General features: G+C 33.4%; 2 protein-coding genes across 5 annotated transcripts; one reads left to right on the top strand and one right to left on the bottom strand.

Moving 5' to 3' along the window:
* The first annotated feature begins 7,071 nt into the window (after positions 1-7,071).
* On the top strand, positions 7,072-11,854 carry LOC130467880 (protein FAR1-RELATED SEQUENCE 5-like). 2 transcript variants are annotated; one of them, XR_008927863.1, is made up of 4 exons: positions 7,075-8,583; positions 9,563-10,513; positions 11,387-11,503; positions 11,612-11,854. XR_008927863.1 is itself a non-coding variant. In XM_056836869.1 (3 exons), exons 1-2 carry the CDS (start codon positions 7,232-7,234, stop codon positions 10,506-10,508), a joined length of 2,298 nt encoding a protein of 765 aa, XP_056692847.1. In that variant the 5' UTR covers positions 7,072-7,231; the 3' UTR covers positions 10,509-10,513; positions 11,612-11,854. The 2 variants fall into 2 exon arrangements, 1 of the variants encoding a protein (XP_056692847.1); XM_056836869.1 differs by lacking the exon at positions 11,387-11,503 and having other exon boundaries at positions 7,072-8,583.
* Positions 11,855-12,592: 738 nt separating this feature from the next.
* LOC130467883 (uncharacterized) lies at positions 12,593-20,874 on the bottom strand. Of its 3 annotated transcripts, XM_056836879.1 has the most exons (14): positions 19,788-20,095; positions 19,533-19,662; positions 18,835-18,920; positions 17,803-18,559; positions 17,528-17,710; positions 17,351-17,431; positions 17,171-17,266; positions 16,317-16,544; positions 15,532-15,744; positions 15,101-15,441; positions 14,828-15,020; positions 13,900-14,139; positions 13,613-13,822; positions 12,632-13,142 (listed from the first exon to the last, which is right to left on the bottom strand). In XM_056836879.1, exons 3-11 carry the CDS (start codon positions 18,906-18,908, stop codon positions 14,906-14,908), a joined length of 2,088 nt encoding a protein of 695 aa, XP_056692857.1. In that variant the 5' UTR covers positions 18,909-18,920; positions 19,533-19,662; positions 19,788-20,095; the 3' UTR covers positions 12,632-13,142; positions 13,613-13,822; positions 13,900-14,139; positions 14,828-14,905. The 3 variants fall into 3 exon arrangements, with proteins under 3 accessions (XP_056692851.1, XP_056692857.1, XP_056692852.1); XM_056836873.1 differs by having other exon boundaries at positions 12,593-13,142; positions 15,101-15,744; XM_056836874.1 differs by lacking the exon at positions 19,788-20,095 and adding an exon at positions 20,750-20,874 and having other exon boundaries at positions 15,101-15,744; positions 19,533-19,658.
* Positions 20,875-20,900: the final 26 nt, after the last annotated feature.

The raw sequence follows: 20,900 nt of genomic DNA, 5'->3' as shown, positions 1-20,900 counted from the left end.
ATAATAGTGGGAATTTACGGTCAAAGTTTTCATACCTTGGACACATTTTCCAAAGCGTAAAGAACTTTCTGAAACGGAGGTAGTATATTATAAATATTTTTTTATCCAGACCGTAGAATCGAACTCCTAAACTTCATAACCAACATCGACAGGCATTTACCATGGAAGTATATATTCAATTTGCCAGAATATCGCGAATTACAGATTGGATGCATCTGATACCCGCAACATCGGCATCATCAAATTACATTTTGTATAAAACATCGGTTACATCGAAACTCAGTCATGGTTGATTTCAACTATGGTGTTCAATCAAAAATATACACAAATGTTAATATACAAACCAAAGTCACTATTGAATGCTTAAAAGACTCGAAATAATATACCAGATCAAAAAAATTTGGAGATAAACATAAGACTTCGATTTCATCGACATTGTAGACAAAAAGTAAAACAATTTTTAAAAAAAAACTATTTGAATTTGAAATTGAAATTCAAATTGGGTTTTAAAATTTTTGGGTTGAACTGGAACCGACTAGGATCTGACTAAGCAAATATAGCCAATAAGCAAATATAGCCAATAAGGTACCGAGGTATAATGACTATACCTACCCCGGGGTAAGTGTAGGTTTAGCTCTTAATAGTGGAGAAGCTAGCACCAAAGTTGTCCATTTCCATAATTACTTCTGTATCTGGTGGCCCTCCAGTGAGATCTTGGGACAGTGTTTGCACACCACATGTTGACATGTATAATGTGAAATAACATTAAAGTTGTCCATTTTAGGTGGGGTCTGGTAACCTCGAGTGTCCGTTCACGTTTAACTTTGTTGGGTTATGTTCCCAAGACTCCAAGTCATATCGACGTCGTTATTTGTATTCAACTCGAAATCAAGCTAAAGTGGAGTCAAGTTTGGGTCAGGTTTATGTTGGGTTGGGATTAATGCCAGTAATTTCAAGTTTTAGGCAAATTTGAGTCAAATAATTATCAATTTGGATTAAAATGAAGTCATGTCATTTTAAGATTTGGGTCTAGTTCGTCAAATTTGAGTCAAATAATTATCAAGTTGGATTAAATTCAAGTCATGCCATTTTAGGATTTGGGTCTAGTTCATAAAAATTTATCGTCGGACATGAAAAGGCGTAAAAAGTATTATAGAACTTACAAAGTACTTAAGAATAATCAAATATTTTATCGGAAATTACCTTATAATTTTATTTATCTACTTTGAAACATTTACTCCATACTTTAAATGAAAATTTACAAGGACATGTGAATCGTTACTAACGCAATTACTCCTAATATTTACGCACATATAGCAGGATCCGATGCAGAAAAGTATGCAGAGTATATATCATTATATCGCTTTGGCTCGAATAGCTCACGTGTCGGCCTGACCTATTCCAGCTCTATAGAAAAAATGATGTACCATTATATCGCTCTGGAAATCAAGTGGTCCGTAATATATTAACTTTGCGCCCCAATTTACTATCGTCGGCTTGGTTATGTGATCTGATTGTTGCATAGTACTATACAATTAAGTGGTTGATATTGAAAGTTAGAAAAATATCACATGTTTTATTGCACAAGTTTTCTATACCCACTTGATCTCCCAACTCCCCCCCCCCCATACGGCTCCACCATCTTTATAAAAAGTTAAGTGACTTTGTGGATTGGTTACAGACTTGGTTAACGCTCTTTTCACCTCATTCTTATGGCTTACGAGATATCACTTACTTTTGTTAAAACAAAAATATACAGCTTTTGAAAAATTCAAACCAAATCATAACATACCAAAAAAAGCAAAAATAACTCACATAAAATATTTAGATCAGATCAAACCAGACCAGGCGAAGGGAAAAAAAGTTTTAAATTACTTGGCCTATGACTCTATAAGAGTACAAATCTTGGCCCAAAAAAAAGTGTCGGTAACCACAACAAGTGAATGGATTCATTTCACACGTTTTGGCTTTATTGCTAAGCCATGTTGCCACAGGGCATTTAATACTACACGTTTTCGAGTCTTAAATAACCGATCCCGTTTACTTATTATTGAACTTGGCCACACACATATTAATATTGTCCTTAAGTAGTTCCGTAAGGAGAATGTAAAGTATTCCTTTTCTGAGGGAGGTACCCTACAAGTATATTTCTAATGTTATTTCGAAAATTGAGTTAGGTTGGGTAGGATTATTTCTGGTGTCGAGTCAGGTTATGTGGAATTACCTTATAAAGTATGATGTTTGTTATACCATATTAGCACTAAGATGAGATAATCCTACTCGAATCATCCACTATAAAATTATGCAATATTAGGGATGGATTTTGATACGGATATTATAAGCATCTCAAACTTGGGATGTATTACTAAAATTTTGTCTCTAAATTAAAATTGAAATGAAATTATATATTGAGTTTCAAAAATTCCGTCTCAAATTGTAACAGATTTGCAAAAATTCCGTATCAAAATTTTGAGACGCCCTTTTTAGGGATACCCTATGTCCTCAAATCCGTCTCTAATTATCGTTTAGACAGAATCAGACTATTTATCTCTACAAAATGAATATTGTTTAGTGATCACACTCTTAAATTATACCAGGTACGCAACTCCTCTTTCATTCCCACAAACCAATACGTCATGAAAACTATCAGTGTGCCTTAATTCAATAAATTTCACAAATTTAAAAGAATGGAAGAGGGAAAAGGAGTAACTAAAGTAGAAGAGGATTTCAGGTTCTGAAATCCAAATGTGTCGTAATAATTCAATTTATATATGATTTTAAGGTAGACAATTGTAGTTAATTTATAAAATCTAATAATTATTTAATATAATGTGACTTAAAATTAATTTTACCATCTTAATATTTAAAGTACGTCAGGTGCCTGTCTTTTAAACACCAAGTAACTGACAGGCCGACTGGGGTTGCTACACTTGCTGTAGAAATGCTTTAGAATTAAATCAGTTTCGACTTAATTAAACTATATAAAGAACGTTTCTATGGAATCATCTTTGAATTGCAAGCAAGTGTTGTCTTTAATTAGGGAGCAAATGTTGAGACTTGATAATGTTAAAAGATTTGTTACTCCGTGTTTGGTAAAGAACCACATGAGTCACAAAAAAAGGTAAAGAACCACATAAACAAATACCACTCCAAAATAAGTGGTTGATTTTGAAAGTTAGAAAAATATCACATGTTTTACTGAATAAGTTTTCTATACCCACTTGATCTCCCCACTCCCCCCACATACGACCCTATTATCTACATCAAAAGTTAAGTGACTTTGTGGATTGGTTACCGACTTGGTTAGCACTTTCTTCACCCCATTCTTCTTGCTTAAGAGATATCACTTATTTTTATTAAAATAAAATTATACAGCTTTTGAAAAATTCAGACCAAATCATAACATACCAAAAAAAGCAAAAATAACTCACAAACATTTAGATCAGATTAAATCGGATCAGGCGAAGAAGAAAACAAATTTTAAATTACATGGTCTATAACTCTACAAGAGTACGAATCCTGCCCAAAAAAAAATTGTCCTTAGCCACAACAATTAATGGTTCATTTTACACGTTTTGGCTTTAGTGCGAACTGCTAAGCCAAGTTGCCAAAAGAAGATGGGCAGGATTCTTTTCAACCGGTCCCGTTTACTTCTTATTGAACTTGCCCCCACAGTCCCACACATATTAATATTTTCCTTAAGTAGTTCCGTAAGGAGAATGTAAATTATTCCTTTTTTGAGGGAGGCACCTTACAAGTATATTTCTAATGTTATTTCGAAAATTGAGTTAGGTTTAGGTAGGATTATTTCTGGTGTAAAGTCAGGTTATGTGGAACTAATTTATAAAGTATGATATTTGTTGTACCATATTAGCACTAGGATGAGATAATTCCACCCGAATCACCTTTACTATAAAATTATGCATTTTTACAGACGGATTTTGAAACGCATATTATAGGCATCTCAAACTTGGGATATATGACTAAATTTTATCTCTAAGTTAAAATTGAAATGGAATTGTGTGTTGAGTTTAAAAAATTCCGTCTCAAATTTGTACCGGATTTGCAAAAATTCCGCCTCAAGATTTTGAGACGCCCTTTTTAGGGATACCCTATTTCCTCAAATCCGTCTCTAACTATCGTTTAGACGGAATCAGACTATTTAGAAACGAAATTTCTCATCTCTATAAAATGATTATTTTTTTAGTGATCATACTCTTAAATTATACCAAGTACGCAACTCCTTCAGCCCACAAACCACATCCACCTATTTAACCAATACATCCTTATAACTACCAGTGTGCCTTATTTCAATAAACTAGTTCAGGATCCGTGTAACGCACGATTACTAATAAAATAATTTGTTGTTTTAATACTCATTATCACTCAAAAGTCATCCTTATATTTGATCGTTAGAAAAATATAGATCACAGGTGTACTATAGTTAGACGTTTAACATACGTTGTTGGGTAGTAGTAGAGTTTACTAGCTACATGCTACAATTCTACAATGAATAAAAGAGGCTATTCGACTACTTATTCTTTTGAATAAAGAAACTATAAATCTCATTGAATTTGAATATAATCATGATCATACCATTAGAAATGTTGTGTGCGACAAACATGTCGCAACAAAGTATAACCAAAGGAAATTACTCCGTGTAAGCAGCCCACTTGGATTTCTCTCTCCGTCATTTGTCATCAACTACAACAAACCAAGACAAACCTCACAAAATCACCGATTGAATAAATCAATTTCTCTCTCCTCTTGCTCCCACAACAACCACCCTCCTACTTCTCCATCATCCAATCTTCAATAAATCTGTTCCAAAAATATAAATGAATGGATGAAGAAGAACGAATTTAGAGGGACGTGTCCATTAAAGTTTCAATAGATTTGCTTCGGTGACGTCGACAATGGCGGTGTTCCTCCACTTGCTGAGTTTTCTGGGTTGAATCATCGATGGCATCGACAATGACCACCACTTGTTGGATCATTCTTAATCCTTGCTTGAAGCTCCAAAATCTAATTTGGGTATTTTTTTCAATTAAAAGGGACAATTTAATTTGGGTATTCCTCATTTGGATATGTGAAAATTGAGGAGAGAAATAAGAAAAATGAGTAAGGAGGATGATTTCAGTTTATAAATTCGGTTAAGTGCTGCAAATTTTAGTTAAATATCATTAAAATTTGATTGCTATTTTTGTTAAAATATGGGTCTTGTGTCTCATAGACATTTTGATTTCCATGGAACTCGTATAAAATTTACGAATTTGGGCACAAAAGTTGGTTTTAGTAGTATCCTAGAGTTTGTAAATTTTGCTCATTTCATCAAGATGAGCAAAAGAAAGTTTGTAAATTTTTCTCATTTCATCAAGATGAGCAAAAGGAAGTTCAAATGAGCAAAAAAAAATATCAAATGAGTAAACTATATTTAAATGAGCAAAATTTTCAAATGAGCAAATTTGGTCTTGACAACGTGGATGTTCTGAATTTCTTCTCATTCTTGTCATTTTAAGGTGTTCTTCTCATATATATATATATATATATATATATATATATATATATATATAGGGTCCCCCTCCAATGAGAAGGACATTAAAATGGGAAGAATAGGAAGCCATCGTAGCCGTAGATCTCGCGAAATTCTGAGCCGTAGATCTGGCGCGTGAAAAAAACGCGACAAACCCCCAAACCAAGAAATAACGCCACATAATTTCCCCCCAAACCCCGACAATTCTCTTTCTTCTTTCGAAAACTCTTCAATGGCGAAAACCTAGGAAATCCAAGAAACAAGAATTAAAGAAATCATGAGCAATTCGTCCATGGCTGAAACCAAGAATTAATTCTTCCAACTCGTTTTTATCATCCTTCTTGCTAAGCTATTCAAATTCGTCCATAATGGAAGGTACTTTTTTTAATTTTTAGTTGAAATTAATTAGCTTTAATTTTAAAACTAAACTTTCGAAATTATTGAACAAATTACAAATTAATTGTGAACATGAATTGATTAAAATTGCGTTAATTTTGAATGAATTTTGCATAAATTTTGATTGTGTCTTTGGTTGTTCATGAGAAATTGAAAGGGAGAGTAAACCCCTGTTTTTAATTGCGAAAATATTAAAATAAATGAAACAATAATTAATTTATAGTGAATAGAGTTGATTAGTAATTTTGAATGAAAATTGCGAAAATTAGGTATGTAAATTGCATAAATTTTTAATTACTCATGTTGAGTTTTAGGAAGGGTTTAAAGTCCCTGCTGTTTGTTTTTTGAAGAAACAAAAAAGAGAGTGCAACTGATAATCAATTGAGCAAAAGAGCAAAATTGTTTCAACTGTTTAGGGTGTGAACCAATTGAGCAAATGAGCAAAATTGTTTCAACTGTTTAAGGTGTGAACCAATTGAGCAAATGAGCAAAATTGTTGCAAGTATTTAGGGTGTGAACCAATTGAGCAAATGAGCAAAATTGTTGCAAGTATTTAGGATGTGAACCAATTGACCAAATGAGCAAAATTGTTGCAACTGTTTAGAGTGTAAACCCCCAATTGAGCAAATGAGCAAAGTTGTTACAACTATTTAGGGTGAATCAATTTTGCTCATTTATGCTAATTTTGCTCATTTATGCTAATTACGGAAGCAAAACTGATTTTTTGGAAATTATTTGCTCATTTGTTCAAATGAGCAAATATGGACAAAATCAGTAAATGTGTGGAAGAAATTATTTTGCTCATTTGGTCAAATGAGCAAATTTTAGCACAGGCAGTAACTGCCTGGAATATTAAATTTTGCTCATTTGGTCAAATGAGCAAACTTTACCACAAGCAGTAAAAGCCTGAAATATGTAAATTTGCTCATTTGGTCAAATGAGCAAATTAATTTTGCTCATTTGGTCAAATGAGCAAATTTTAATTTTGCTCATTTGGTCATTTTAATTTTAATTTTAATTTTGCTCATTTTAATTTTGCTCATTTGGTCAAATGAGCAAATTTTTGCACAAGCAGTAACTGCCTGGAATATTAAATTTTGCTCATTTGGTCAAATGAGCAAATTAATTTTGTTTTGCTTGAATCTGATTGTTACTGCTTTCATTTAATATATGTAATTATTTTTGGCTTGTGCATTGCCTATTTCAGTTCCTACTGCAGTTCCTACAACAGAGCCTACAGAGCCTGCAAAGGAGGGGCCTGCAAATCCTACAAGAGTATCTACAGTGCCTACGACAGTCCCTATGGAGTCTACAACAGAACCTATGGAGCATAGAACAGTACCTACGACGCCTACACCAGTCTCTACAGTGCCTACAGAACAACCTACACCAATCGAATATATTCGAAGTCCTAGAGCAGAAACATATCTGACTCAAGATGGAACTAGGGAATGGATTCCATATTGTGTTGAAGATAAGAAACCACGTGAAGGAATGGTATTCAAAACTTTAGAAAAGGCTATCGAATTTTATAAGGAGTATGCTGTAATATGTGGTTTTGACGTTCGTTCAGCTACGGTATACAAGAATAGCAAAGGTATCATTCAAAAGTATTATCTTTGTAGTAGAGAAGGTATCTTAGAATCCGAAGGTAATTATGATGAAAAAGGGAAGCGACGCCGTAAAAGAAACTCAAAGCGAGTTGGTTGCAAGGCTAGAATCATTTGGAATCTTATCAATGAAGATGGAGAATACAAAGTTACCAAATTTTTTGAGCCTCATAACCATTGCCTAGCCTCTCCTACATCCATGCCATATTTGAGAAGTTCAAGGAAAATGACGATGGTTCACAAGAATTTTGTGAATAATAATACAAGAATGAACATTGGACCAACGAAATCTTTTCGGCTATTTAAGGAAAATGTAGGTAGTTACGACAATGTTGGAGCCACAATGAAAGACTTTATGAACTTTCATAGAGATTTGAAGGAGCACATCAAGGGTGATGATGCTAAGATGTTAATTGAGAATTTTATACGAAAAAGAGATGTTTTCAATGGGTTCTACTTTGATTATGCCCTAGATGAACATGATCATGTTTCCCATCTGTTTTGGGCGGATGCAACTAGCCGTAAAAATTATTCATTGTTTGGAGAGATGATATCCTTTGATTGCACCTACGACTCCAACACATACTCAATGGTTTTAGCTCCTTTCACCGGAGTAGACCATCACAAGTCTTGCATAACATTTGGGGTTGGTTTACTTTCTAAAGAAGATGCTCAATCATTTGAATGGCTTTTTAGGACTTTCCTTAATGCTATGGGAAATTGTGAGCCTAGATATTTGATAACCGATCAAGATCCGGCAATGAAAGTTGCCATAAATGAGGTGTTTGTTAACACTCGCCACCGACTTTGTTTGTGGCATATAATGAAAAAAGTTCCTGAAAAAGTAGGCCCTGAGCTCAAACAAGATGAAGATTTTCTTAAGTTGTTAAATGAGTGTGTGTGGGACATGGAACAAGAATCCGAGGAATTTGAAGCTACTTGGAACTCGCTTATGGTTCAATATAACCTTGTGGAGAATGGTTGGTTCCAACATATGTTTTCAATAAGAGAACATTGGATACCATGCTACTTTAGAGATCTCAGGTATGGCAGCATTTTCTCTCTTTATTAATATGCATTGATGTCAAATTTTGTTATTTTGTTAATCTAATTTAATCTCATCAAAAATTTGATATCATTTCTGCTTATTTACTTTCTGTCAATCTGTTTTTTTTGGCACCTTTCACCAGTTAAGTTGTGATGTATGGTGTTTACTTGAAGTCTAGCTTAAGATTAAGTTGCTGAGAATGCTCTTTCCAGATCAGTTACGTCCTGCATTCACTTTTTTGAAGTCTTCTTGTATCCTGTCTTCTTGAATCCTGCCTTATTAGATTTGTGGGTTTCTGATTTTTTCTGTGCCTTTTTTGATTAATTAGGTACAACTTTTGTTTTTTTTATTAATTATTCTTGCTCCTTTTCTATAATTGGGGTGTTGTTTTTTTATTGTTCAGATGATGTTTGCATTTTGTGTAATTCAAATTTGGTTTGATTTGGGGTTTTGGAATTGCATTCATCTCAATAAATTTACTCATTTAAACAAATGAGCAAAATATATTTACTCATTCATAATCAGAAACTTTAATTTCTGCAAATGAGCAAAATTCATTTACTCATTTGTTTAAATGAGTAAAATAAATTTACTCATTTAGACAAATGAGCAAAATAAATTTACTCATTTAGACAAATGAGCAAAATAAATTTACTCATTTAAAATCAGAAACTTTAATTTCTGCAAATGAGCAAAATTCATTTACTCATTTGTCTAAATGAGTAAAATAAATTTACTCATTTAGACAAATGAGCAAAACAAATTTACTCATTTGGCTAAATGAGCAAAAAAGGTACTCATTTTTGGAAATGAGCAGAAATCTGTTCAAACCATAATAGTTACTTGTGTAGAAAATTTACTCATTTGTCTAAATGAGAAAAAATATTACTCATTTGTGCAAATGAGCAGAAATTTTTTTGATTACTTTTTTGTTTTAAATGTCATAAATTTCATATGTTAAGCTATTGAATGCAGGTTAGGAGGCATTTTAAGAACTACCTCTAGATCAGAAAGTGAGAATAGTTTTTTCAATAATTTCACCAATCCGCATGTGACACTTGTAGAATTCTACATGCGTTTTGAAAGTGCAATGGATGCACAAAGGCACAAGCAAGATAAGCTAAATACAGAATCCATTCACTCTGTTCCTCAATTTATAACTCCATTGCCTTTGGAGAAACATGCAGCTGAGGTGTATACCAGAAAAATGTTCTACATGTTCCAGGATGAGGTGTACAAGGCTTGTTTCAGATGTGGGATTAGTTCTATTAGAATGGAAGAAAATATTGAAATCGCACAAGTCATGGACCATTCTCGACAGAAAACAAGTAAGGTAACATTTAATTCTGGAAATCTCATGACATCATGTTCTTGCAAATTGTTTGAGAGATTGGGGATTTTATGTAAACATGCAATATGTGTTTTAAATGCAAGACAAGTTACAAAGATTCCAGAGTACTACATTCTTGATCGATGGACAAAAGAGGCAACCAAAAGGCCAATTTTTGATATGCATGGTAACTTCCTTGAAGAATGTAGGAAGATGAACACAACAACTAAAATGTTAGGGGAAGTCTGGTCGGAGATTTTTAACTGTGTAGGCCTTGCAGAGGGAAATGAGGAAAATTTGCAACAATTTCTCGATAATCTTAGAGATTTTAGTAAGAATTTGGTAGAAAAAGGAAAGTGTGTGCCAATGACAAAAACTCAAGAGATGGAGCTTTTTGTTGGTCCTAGTGCGTCTTCTAACCTCAATATCCAAAATCCAATACCATCAAAGAATAAAGGCAAGAGACATAGAATAGTAGGAGAAAAGGAGGCAGCAATTGAGCAAAGTCAGAAACCCAAAAGAAAATGTAAAGCTTGTGGGGCATATGATTATCACGACAGTCGTAACTGCCCGAACAAAACTACAACCTAAGCAAGGTAACTGCCAAATTAAATTCAGCTTATTTACTTTCTGTCAATCTGTGTTTTTGGCACCTTTTCACCAGTTAAGTTTTGATGTATGGGGTTTACATGAATTCTAGCTTAAGATTAAGTTTTGATGTGTGGTGTTTTCATGGAGTCCAAGGGAATTGTGTCTACTTTGTTAATGATGATGATCTCAAATTTGTATCTTCTTACAGCCTACTAGATGATAGGCAAGAGTATATATTGACCATCAACATCAACACAATTATTCTTTTAATACCTTCTTACTGTAAGTCTCCTCCTGATTTTCTGCTGGTGGGCAAGTTTTCCCTAAATGTTGATGGTCAATATATACTCTTGCCTAGTTGTTTATTGTTGTTAGCTCAACATATTGCATTTTCCTTTTGGAGAGGGATTAGAATTAATTTACAGAGGGTTGAAGGAGAGGTGTGTCAGGAGGAGGGGGGTCGGGGTCGGGTAAAGTATAAAGTAAGCTATGATAGATTCCTGGATTACTGGGTGCGGTTTTGAATTTTATGTGCTGATTGGGGGTAATGATCACGAGTAAAAACCTCAAAATCTTAATCCACTCTGCAAGATGGAGTAACCATTTATTGTTGTCGGTTCTGTAACTCGATATTACTGTAAGGGCTAGAGGGGAAGATATTGTCTCTTTTGCGGATCAGAAAGTGTGACTAGTAATAAGTGTTTTAACCTAGAATTATTTATTTCACGTGGCAAAGATAACAGAATGGTTACTCTATTAATGTTACGTTCGTGATCTCTTGATCACCCACCCATCTCTATTCTGTTATAGTTGTTGTGTGTAATTCTGTTTGGTTATTGTAAACCTCTGACTGGAAGTGTAATTCTGTTTGGTTACAGCCTACTAGATGATAGGGTAACCTTGTTTTCACAATGCCCCAACTTACAAACCCCTCTCAAATCTCCTGTCTGGTTTAATCTGATGCCACAACATCAACATCAACATCAACATCACAGGTTAGTAATTAATGTACTCACTCGATCAGTATTCATTCATAGTTGTGTAATGCTCTTTCCGGATCAGTGGACATTATTTACTAGAAACATTCTCTTTGGCTCTCTCAGGTAACTAGGAATCTAGAAGCAGTGGACATATTTAGGCACGTAGATGATCGTCAAGAAGCTGCTGAATGCTTAGCAAGGGAAGCTTTGGGAAGAATGAGCAAAAGCAACATAAACATTTCCTGCTTAGTTATTCTTTTTGAGTACAATTTTGTACATTTTGGAACGTATTTAAGTGTAACAACTAATTATTGTGGAATACAATTGGCACTGGAAACAAATGAGAAAATATTTTTGCTGTGTTTATTTCTTGTGTTACATCTTGCACTGCTTAGTTCAGTGTTCTATTTATTTCTTGTGAACTGCATTGATGATCTGAACTGCATTGTTCAGTAGAGGAGTGCAAAACATAAGGAATATTAAAATTTGCTCATTTATAAACAAATGAGCAAATATTTGGATTCGAAACTTAAATATTTGCTCATTTAGAATAATGAGCAAATATTTAGAATCTAATCTATATTTTTTGTTCATTTAAATACAATGAGCAAATATTAAATTGAAATTCAAAATTTTCTTATTTAAAAACAATGAACTAATGTTTAACTTTTAACTTCCAAATTTTGCTCATTTCCAATCAATGAGCAAATATCGAAGTTCGAAATTTAAAATTTGCTCATTTAGAGACAAATGAGCAAATGTTTAGACTCCTATTTGCTCATTTAGTATTTGCTCATTTAGAAACTTTAACATTTGCTCATGTAGTATTAATGAGCAAATGTTTAAATTCCAAACTTTAAAAATTGCTCATTTAGTAATAATGAGCAAATGTTTAAATTCCGAACTTTAATATTTGCTCATTTAGGAACAATGAGCAAAAGAAAAAAACCGAACTTCAAATATTGATCATTTACAATCAATGAGCAAATATCGAACTTCGAAATTTAAAATTTGCTCAAATATCGAAATTTAAAATTTAAAATTGCTCATTTAGTAAAATAATGAGCAAATGTTTAAATTCCGAAATTAAAAAATTGCTCATATAAAACCAAATGAGCTATCAAACACCAAATATAAATTAGATCTTTGATATTTGCTCATTTATAAATAATGAGCAAATGTTTAGACTCCTATTTGCTCATTTAGTAACAATGAATGAAACTTTAATATTTGCTCATTTAGTAATAATGAGCAAATGTTTGAATTCCGAACTTTCAAAATTGATCATTTACAAAGAATGACCGAATGTTTAACTTTCAAAATTGCACCTATTTCTTTACTGCTGAAACAACACTACTACAACCAAGATATACAGAATCCCCTCGAGAAGATACTGACTGAACAGTTACACCAATCTTAGGTATCTTAAGACCAATACCAGATGGCTGACGGAAGTCAAGGACGCTAATGGAATCAGCAGTGCAGAACAACCCATCATTTCCTTCTTTGCAGAAATTAGAAGAATATGAGATCATCTTTAGCTAACTCTGGTTTTGCCTTTGATTTTCTTGTCTATGATGACTGATGCTTCATTGATATCACTTTTGATTATATCCACGCAATATTTGGAAGCAAGTTTGTCCATTGTCAATAGCTGCAAAAAAAAACATCCGTTAATCAAAATTTAGTGGCGTTGACCTAGTAAACAACAAACACCCTTCCATGTTGCGATGAACTTGAGTACTTGAAACAAAAGGAATTACTTTATAAAAAAATTCCAGAATTCTGATCCAAAAACTGCAGATTATTTGGAGGAAAGGTTTATAAAGTAATCTACAAAAACTGCAGATTACTTTATAAAACTGCAGATTATTTGGAAGCAAAACTGCAGATTTTTCATTAATTTTGCTCATTTGATCAAATGAGCAAATTAATTTTGTTTTGCTTGAATTTGATTGTTACTGCTTTCATTTAATATGGTTGGTAAAATTATGGTGCATGCCTTACAGTAGAAGAGTAGAGATTGATTTAAGAAAAATTTTGAACAAGAAATATATCACTGGAAGAAAACAGTAGAAAGCAACTATTTTCTACTAAAAATACTATCAATATTAAAATACTTACATCGTTTTTCTTCAAACCACAATCCCACTTTTTCACTCCCATATAGGCCTCCATGTGCCGCATAAGAGAAATTCCACAGTATTCGTGCGCAGCATCAGTGGATTGCCAATCAAAAGGCAGCAGACAAGAAGTCATATTCATGATATCTTTCTTCAACAAGTTACCTTGTACCGAGCCCTGATTTCCCATCACGTGGGCAAATGCATACCTCTGTATAAAATATAACACGTGTATTAGTAAATATCAATAGCTAAGATAAACAAATGTAAGAGATTATAATTGTATACCAGGTTCTTCATAAGGTTACAATAACTTGGAAAACCTTCAACCCAATCAATCAAATCCATTGAATTTAGGAGAGTGTTGAAGCAGACAAGAAAATAATGGGCAGCCCGACAAACAGGGAAGAAATACAACGCAATATCCTTGATTTCAAACCGACTTCTCTTCAATTCTTTGTCTGCTGCTTCTAAAAACTTTGCATTCCTAAGTTTAACAGATTCCTTGCTAAATTCCAAAATCATTTCCTAAAATGATAAAAAATAGATGTAAGAAATAAATAAAAGACGATATGTGTTTATGTTTAAACAATGAGAATATTGAGCAAATGAATAAGCTGATATGCAATAATAGGGGTGCCGAAGCAAAGCCAACATCGATTCTGCAAAGTTTGCTCATTTGGTCAAATGAGCAAACTTTGGCACAAGAAGTAACTACCTGGAATATGTAATTTTGCTCATTTGGGCAAATGAGCAAATTTTGGCACAAGCAGTAACTGCCTAGAATATGAAAATTTGCTCATTTAGTCAAATGAGCAAATTTTGCAACAAGCACTAACTGCCTGGAAAATATAATTTTGCTCATTTGGTCAAATGAGTAAAATAGAAGAAGTAACTTTCTGGCACAAGCACTAACTGACATGGCTACTTAGTGAAAAATGAAAACTCTGAGTGAAATAGGGGGTTGGGAGACTACAGGAGTAGCGTACTCAAACAGTTTCTCACCAGAGAGGCAGAAACTAATTCGTTTAGAATATTTGTAGCAATGTGCCAATGTTTTGTTCAAATAGCTGAATGTCCATCCCTTGGCCTTAAGACAGGGGAGGGGGACTAAGCATTCTGATAATTCAGGAGATGATATAGCCAATGCCCTAAATGAGAAACTTAAATGCAACCAAAATCATTGAAGATTTTTTAACAAGAAATAAAAACTTACTGCTGGTAGACAACTGAAAAAGAAACGAGCTGGTGAGGAATCAGATTTGTACTGTTCTTTGGAATTTAGAATCAACGACTAAGCGTCAATTATGGGAGAGAACATTCCATTGCCTTGTTTGAATGACTGAAAATGAAGCCTTGTCAAAGAAAATTCATCACGTTCACCAACTTTCCACACAAAAAGTTTTTCACTGAAAAAAAAAATCAAGTAATAAATCAGAATGTAAGTTAAATGACTTTTTTTTTAAAAAAAAAATGATAAGAAACATACTCAGCAGGTTCTTGAGGGTTTATCACATAATCCACAATGGCTTTTTGTGCAGGTGTTAGCGCACTTTTTATATTCACCATTCGATCCTTATATGGTGAGCACAAAGACTTCGACAGAGTAACTTCCCTATTCTCCACCTTCTGCCTTTTGTTTACCTCACAGGGTCCTTTTCCTTTTGTTGGTGAATCCCTCTTTTTCTGATTCCTCCTTCTATCCAACCTCAGTTCTCTTTCAGCCACTTCTTTCTCTAAAAACACGGCTTCTTCAAAAATTGCATTTTCATGGAATTTAATAACAGTGTCTATCCCTGGCAGAGTATCATCCACCTCAACCTCGTTATCCTTCAAAATTTTGTGTAAAACATCAGCAGCAATTTCAGAAACAGTTTCATTAAGCGGTGAGTCAAGACCAAGGCTAAAGGACGGGGGTACCAGCTCCTGTGCACATCTTGCATTTTTGTTTCGTATCCCTTTTTCAACAATATCATCCCAAGCTTTAATCACAATCGGATTCCTCCAAAACTCATCATCTTCATCTTGGCTAAATCTTAGAACAGACTCTTCACGAGGAATTTCAGCACGCTCTTCACGAGGAATTTCAGCACGCTCTTCACGAGGAATTTCAGCACGCTCTTCACGAGGAATCTGCACAAAAAAAAGAATCAGAAATCTAAGCAGCTCTATGAATCAGTCCTTATCTTTGCTCATTTGAACAAATGAGCAGATGTTTTTGCTCATTTGAACAAATGAGCAGATTGTTTTAAATAAGCAGATTTTTTTGCTCATTTTAATTTTTTTTTTGCTCATTTGAAAAGAATGAGTAAATTTTTTTTTTCATTTACATGAAATATGAGTAATTTTTCTAATATCTTCTTCTTCCTCCTCCTCCCAGACCACCCAGAAACTCTACCAAAAATCCTCAATTTAATCAATCCCAAATTCCACACAAAAAATGTAATAACTCAATTAAAAATTACTAGCTCATTTCTAATATTCACAAAGATATATTCACCGACAAGTTAAGGATGGCAGCGAAAGAAAGAGGGTTGGAAACAGATATATTCTACTTTGATCAAAAAGCTATTAACTGGGAAGACTATATATTGAACACTCATTTTCCTGGTTTAGTAAAATATGTCTTCAACTGATCAAAACCATTTGCAACAGCAAAAGTAATTAAGGTGATCGATAAAAATTATACAAAGTCGTAATCATACCCCAGATTGATTCTCTGTTATATTTGGATTGGGAGTAACAACATTCTCTGTTTGGTTGACGTTGTTTGTAGAAGAACAGTTGTCCCACACAACTGAAGCTGAATCTCTCAAGGACTGAATTCTTTGATCATCTGGGAAATCAGAATATGCTTGTTGCGCCTTTAGCTGAAACTTCTCCATTGCCATTGCAAGTTCATTAGCAGCAACAGCCAACTCCAAAATACAATCCTACAAACATGACACAATAAGCAAAACTTTAAACTCGAACTTTAAATGAGAATATTCTGATCGAGGAACTAAAACAGGCTTAGGGAATTCAACTCAAATCCTATGATGGTGGTGAAATCAATGTGATAGAATTGAGGAAGTTTGAGGATTGTTGATTTCTTATTTTTGACTCAAACCTCTGTATTTTTTCATTGCTCGTTTGAACGATTGAGAAATCAATAAGCACGTATACATGAGATCAGCATAAATCGAGGGAGTGGGAAATTGGGTACACGAGTCCCGAGAGGATAAATACGAATTTAATCAGGGATGCATAAATGAGTAAATTACATTCAAATTTTGCTCATTTGTGCAAATGAGCAAGTTATATTTTGCTCATTTGGACAAATGAGCAATCCAAATTTTGGTGATTTGTTAAAATGAGCAAGTTACATTTTGCTCATTTGGACAAATGAACAACTTACATTTGAATTGCGCATTTGGACAAATGAGCAAGTTATATTTTGCTCATTTGGACAATTGAACAATTCAAATTTTGCTCATTTGTCAAAATGAGCAAGTTACATTTTGCTCATTTTAACAAATGAGCAAGTTTCAGAATGCTCATTTTAACAAATGTTACTTACTTGTTTCAACTGAAACTTGTTCTTCTCAACAGGAGGGTTGACATTTTCTACAATTTGAGGGGCTTCATTCTCTTCAGGACAAGCAGAAGCGTTTTCCTTCAAGAAAAAAAAAACAATCCGTGTTAATATAGGGGTATAAAGTGCTTAAACAATATGAAATAAAAATATACAAAAATTAACCTTTGATTGATATTCAGGAACTTCTTGTTCAGTCGGTACATTTTGTTCGGGATTCTCATTTTCAATAACCTCTTCTTGTTGCTAAATAAAGTGATAAAAAGTTAATACTATTCAAACTCAAAATAATAAAAAAAAAAAAAAAAGGAAAAGCAGTTAAAAAGGTATTGAATTGAATACCTTTTGAGTTCCAGATGTTTCACCCTTATCTACTGCATCATTCATCCCGTGGAATGCAATCCTACCCAATTCGATCTCAAGTTTTTCTCGTGTGGATAGCATATTACAATTCCATCCTTTTATTATAGGCAGTGATCTTTCAATACGCACTTCCTCTAAGGCAACTTTATCCACATAGAACAGCTACAAAAAAAAAAAAAAAAAGATTAGATGATAAATAAGAGAATGTGAATGAAATTTATAAAAAAAAAAAAGAAGAAAAAAACAGTAATTACCATAAGAAATACCAAAGATCCAGCAAACCATCTTCCCTCTACCTCTTCCCAGTACATCTTACTGTTAACCAAGCATTGAAGCACAAAATTACACCAATTCAAATTTTTGATTTGACTCATTTCCTTCAAATAACGCAGAATCCAGCAGTTAACAAATTGGTTCTGTCCTCCATGAATAAGAGTCGAAGTAACAAGAACTACGTAATTCCTCAACCACATATCCGAAGATGCTTTACTTGACTTCAAATGATCAGTAAGAACCCCAACAGGAATCAGTTGAGTGAAAGTCTCCTTCACCTTCACATTTTCACCTTTAACTGCCTTAACTTTTTTTGCTTTTTTCGCTGCTTTCTCCTTCATGAACTTCTTGAATTGTTTCTTCCAACAATCCAAGATTTCTACGTCCTTACAATCATTATCCAAGTTGATCTCTTCAACACCTAGAGGAAGCCCCAACACCTCGTGCACGTCCTTCTCAGTGATGAAGAATTCATTTCCGTGAATTCTTAAACAACACGTATTAGCATCAAAACTCTCCACAAGAAACAAACCTAGATGTAGTGGCAGTTTGGAGATTTTCAAAGATAAAAGGTCCCCAAAGCCTACATTCTCGATTGCACTTCGTTGAGAAGCAGAAATCGTCTTGTTCAGTTGAGCAATACTATTCGGGGACATCCTTGTCAACAACTTGGGTAGTTCTTTCTTTATAGGTATTGTAGGTTTCCTTGCAATATGTTTGAACGATACTGTTCGCAAGCTACATTAAAATTAAAAAAAAACACATTCATAATCAATTATTAAATTTTGCTCATTTGGTCAAATGAGCAAACTTTGGCAGAAGCAGTAACTGCCAAGAATATGTAATTTTGCTCATTTGGACAAATGAGCAAATTTTGCAACAAGCAGTAACTGCCTGGAAAATATAATTTTGCTCATTTGGTCAAATGAGCAAATTTTAATAGAAGAAGAAAGTTTCTCGTATAAGTTATGTTGCTCATTGTCTCAAAATGCAGAGAATGAAAAGTTTAGTACCTCGGTTTAGCAGCTTTTGAAGCAGTGACATTTTCATCTTTAGGCAACTTCGGTGTTGAAGTGTTATCAGCCATTTTACATGTATACTGTTAAAAAAAATATCAAAAAAAGTCAATAAAATGGAATTTTAGAGTAGGCATAGTTGTTGATTCAGAAATGAGCAAAATGGAAGCAAATGAGTAGTTATTTATTTGCTCATTTTAAATAAATGAACAAATTTCTAAAATCCGAAACAATAATTTTTACTCATTTACAAACAATGAGCAAATGTTTCAATTCAAACATTAATAAAATGATCAAGATTTTCAAGAATGAGCACTTTTCCAGACAAATTAAATGAGCAAATTATAAAACAAAATAAACGAGCATGATTTTCAGAACAATATGAAAAATGATCATTTTCATAAATGAACACATTTTCCAAAACCAGAAAAATGAGCAAAAATAAATATAAATGGCTAATTTTAAATAGTAATTGCTCAATTATTTGCTCAATTTCACAAAATAGTAATTGCTTATTTAAATATGACCTAAATTTATTAAAAAATAAAACTAAAAATAAAAAAATAATTCACGAAAAACAAAAAAACTAAATGCTATGTCAAATTAGATCTACACAATTTCACTTCAAACAACAAAAATCAACTACAATTACACATTATATAACCCTAAAAATTGAAAACACCAAAATCACTCACTAAAGAAGAGGACGAAGATATTGAGACGATCGGCGATGAGTTAAAAGTCGCCGGAGTGGTGACCGTCGGCGAAGAGTTGTCGGAGCAGTGAATTTCGCCAAAAATTGTTCGCAATTTCCTCAATTACTACCTAATCACATAAAACAAGAATAAAATTGATGTTAACTACTTTTCAAATGAGAAAAATTAAAAACGAAATTAATAAATCATCAATGCAAACCATAACATTTACAAAAAAAAACAAAAAAAACTCACAAATTTGAAGAAGAGAAGACAACGCGTTGATAATGTCACAAATTTGGAGATGGTGGCGGCGCGACGGTTGTAGCAAGTGACGAAGGAGAACACGGTGGCGAGTGAAAATGGAGGAGAGAGAAAATGAAGAGAGAAAACGTGAGTTCTGGAAATGAGGAGAGAGAAAAGTAAAACGCGAAAATGAGGAAAGAAGTTTGCTCATTTGATTTTTTTCATATTTACGAAAATGCCATTAGTAAACCGCGATTGATTTGTTTTCAGCGGTTAGATTTAATCACGATGAACGCACACGATTCCTTCTCATTCTTCTCATTTTAAGCTCCCTTCTCATTTGAGTGCAATTCTATATATATATATATATATATATATATATATATATATATATATATATATATATCTTTGTAGAGCAATTAGAGTGTCCACATAGGATTTCCACGTCACAAAATTAAATAATAAATAAAAATAATTTCAGATAAGTGTTGAAAAATTCTGTAAAAAAATATCGGATAAAATATATCCACATTAAATTTAAGATAAAAATTGAATATATATGTGAAAAAAGATAAATGCCGTAACACTTTTATATAATGGTAAGCTAATTTCAAAGGTTAGGGATTTATTTACGCTCGTGAATCTACCTAATTATCAACCCCAAATCCCACCCCCTCCCCTAACGTTTACTGCGGCCTTGCTTCCCCTATCGTAGTTGTATTATTTAAGTTGATGTAAATTAACTTATATTTGTAAGTTGATGTAAATTAACTTATATTTGTATGATGAGGATCGGAAAAGTTTTACATTGACATGGTATTTTATACTGATAAATTAACTAATTGATGTGTGACTTTTGAAGGGTTCAGTTGGTGATTTTGATCACAATAACGGGAGTAACAATGGTACGTAATGGCAATGGTGGTGGTTGTGATAAGGGTAGTGGAGAGTCTGGTGATGAAGATGTTTACTTTGAGGATTTTGAGGATGACGACGACAACGACGACGAAGGAGGACTGTCCAGGCGAAATCTATTTACAAGAGGTATGAAAATTAAACAACAATGAGCCGGGTTGTTTTTGATGTTTTGTTTAAGGATCATACAAGAAATTTGTGGTTATT

This window comes from Spinacia oleracea, chromosome 1 (assembly GCF_020520425.1).
Source record: "Spinacia oleracea cultivar Varoflay chromosome 1, BTI_SOV_V1, whole genome shotgun sequence".
NCBI lineage: Eukaryota > Viridiplantae > Streptophyta > Magnoliopsida > Caryophyllales > Amaranthaceae > Spinacia > Spinacia oleracea.
Note: the sequence above shows the minus strand (reverse complement) of the source record. Positions and strands in the feature narration are given on the sequence as shown.

What these genes read in the sequence shown, in the direction of transcription:
- LOC130467880 (XM_056836869.1), top strand. Translation starts at nt 7,232, where the DNA reads ATGGAGTCTACAACAGAACCTATGGAGCATAGAACAGTACCTACGACG. An exon ending in TGCTACTTTAGAGATCTCAG is followed by an intron (nt 8,584 to 9,562) that starts GTATGGCAGCAT and finishes TATTGAATGCAG; the next exon opens with GTTAGGAGGCATTTTAAGAA.
- LOC130467883 (XM_056836874.1), bottom strand. Translation starts at nt 18,908, where the DNA reads ATGGCTGATAACACTTCAACACCGAAGTTGCCTAAAGATGAAAATGTC. An exon ending in TTCCTGAATATCAATCAAAG is followed by an intron (nt 17,267 to 17,350) that starts GTTAATTTTTGT and finishes TTTTTCTTGAAG; the next exon opens with GAAAACGCTTCTGCTTGTCC. An exon ending in ACAAGTTTCAGTTGAAACAA is followed by an intron (nt 16,545 to 17,170) that starts GTAAGTAACATT and finishes TCATGTTTGTAG; the next exon opens with GATTGTATTTTGGAGTTGGC.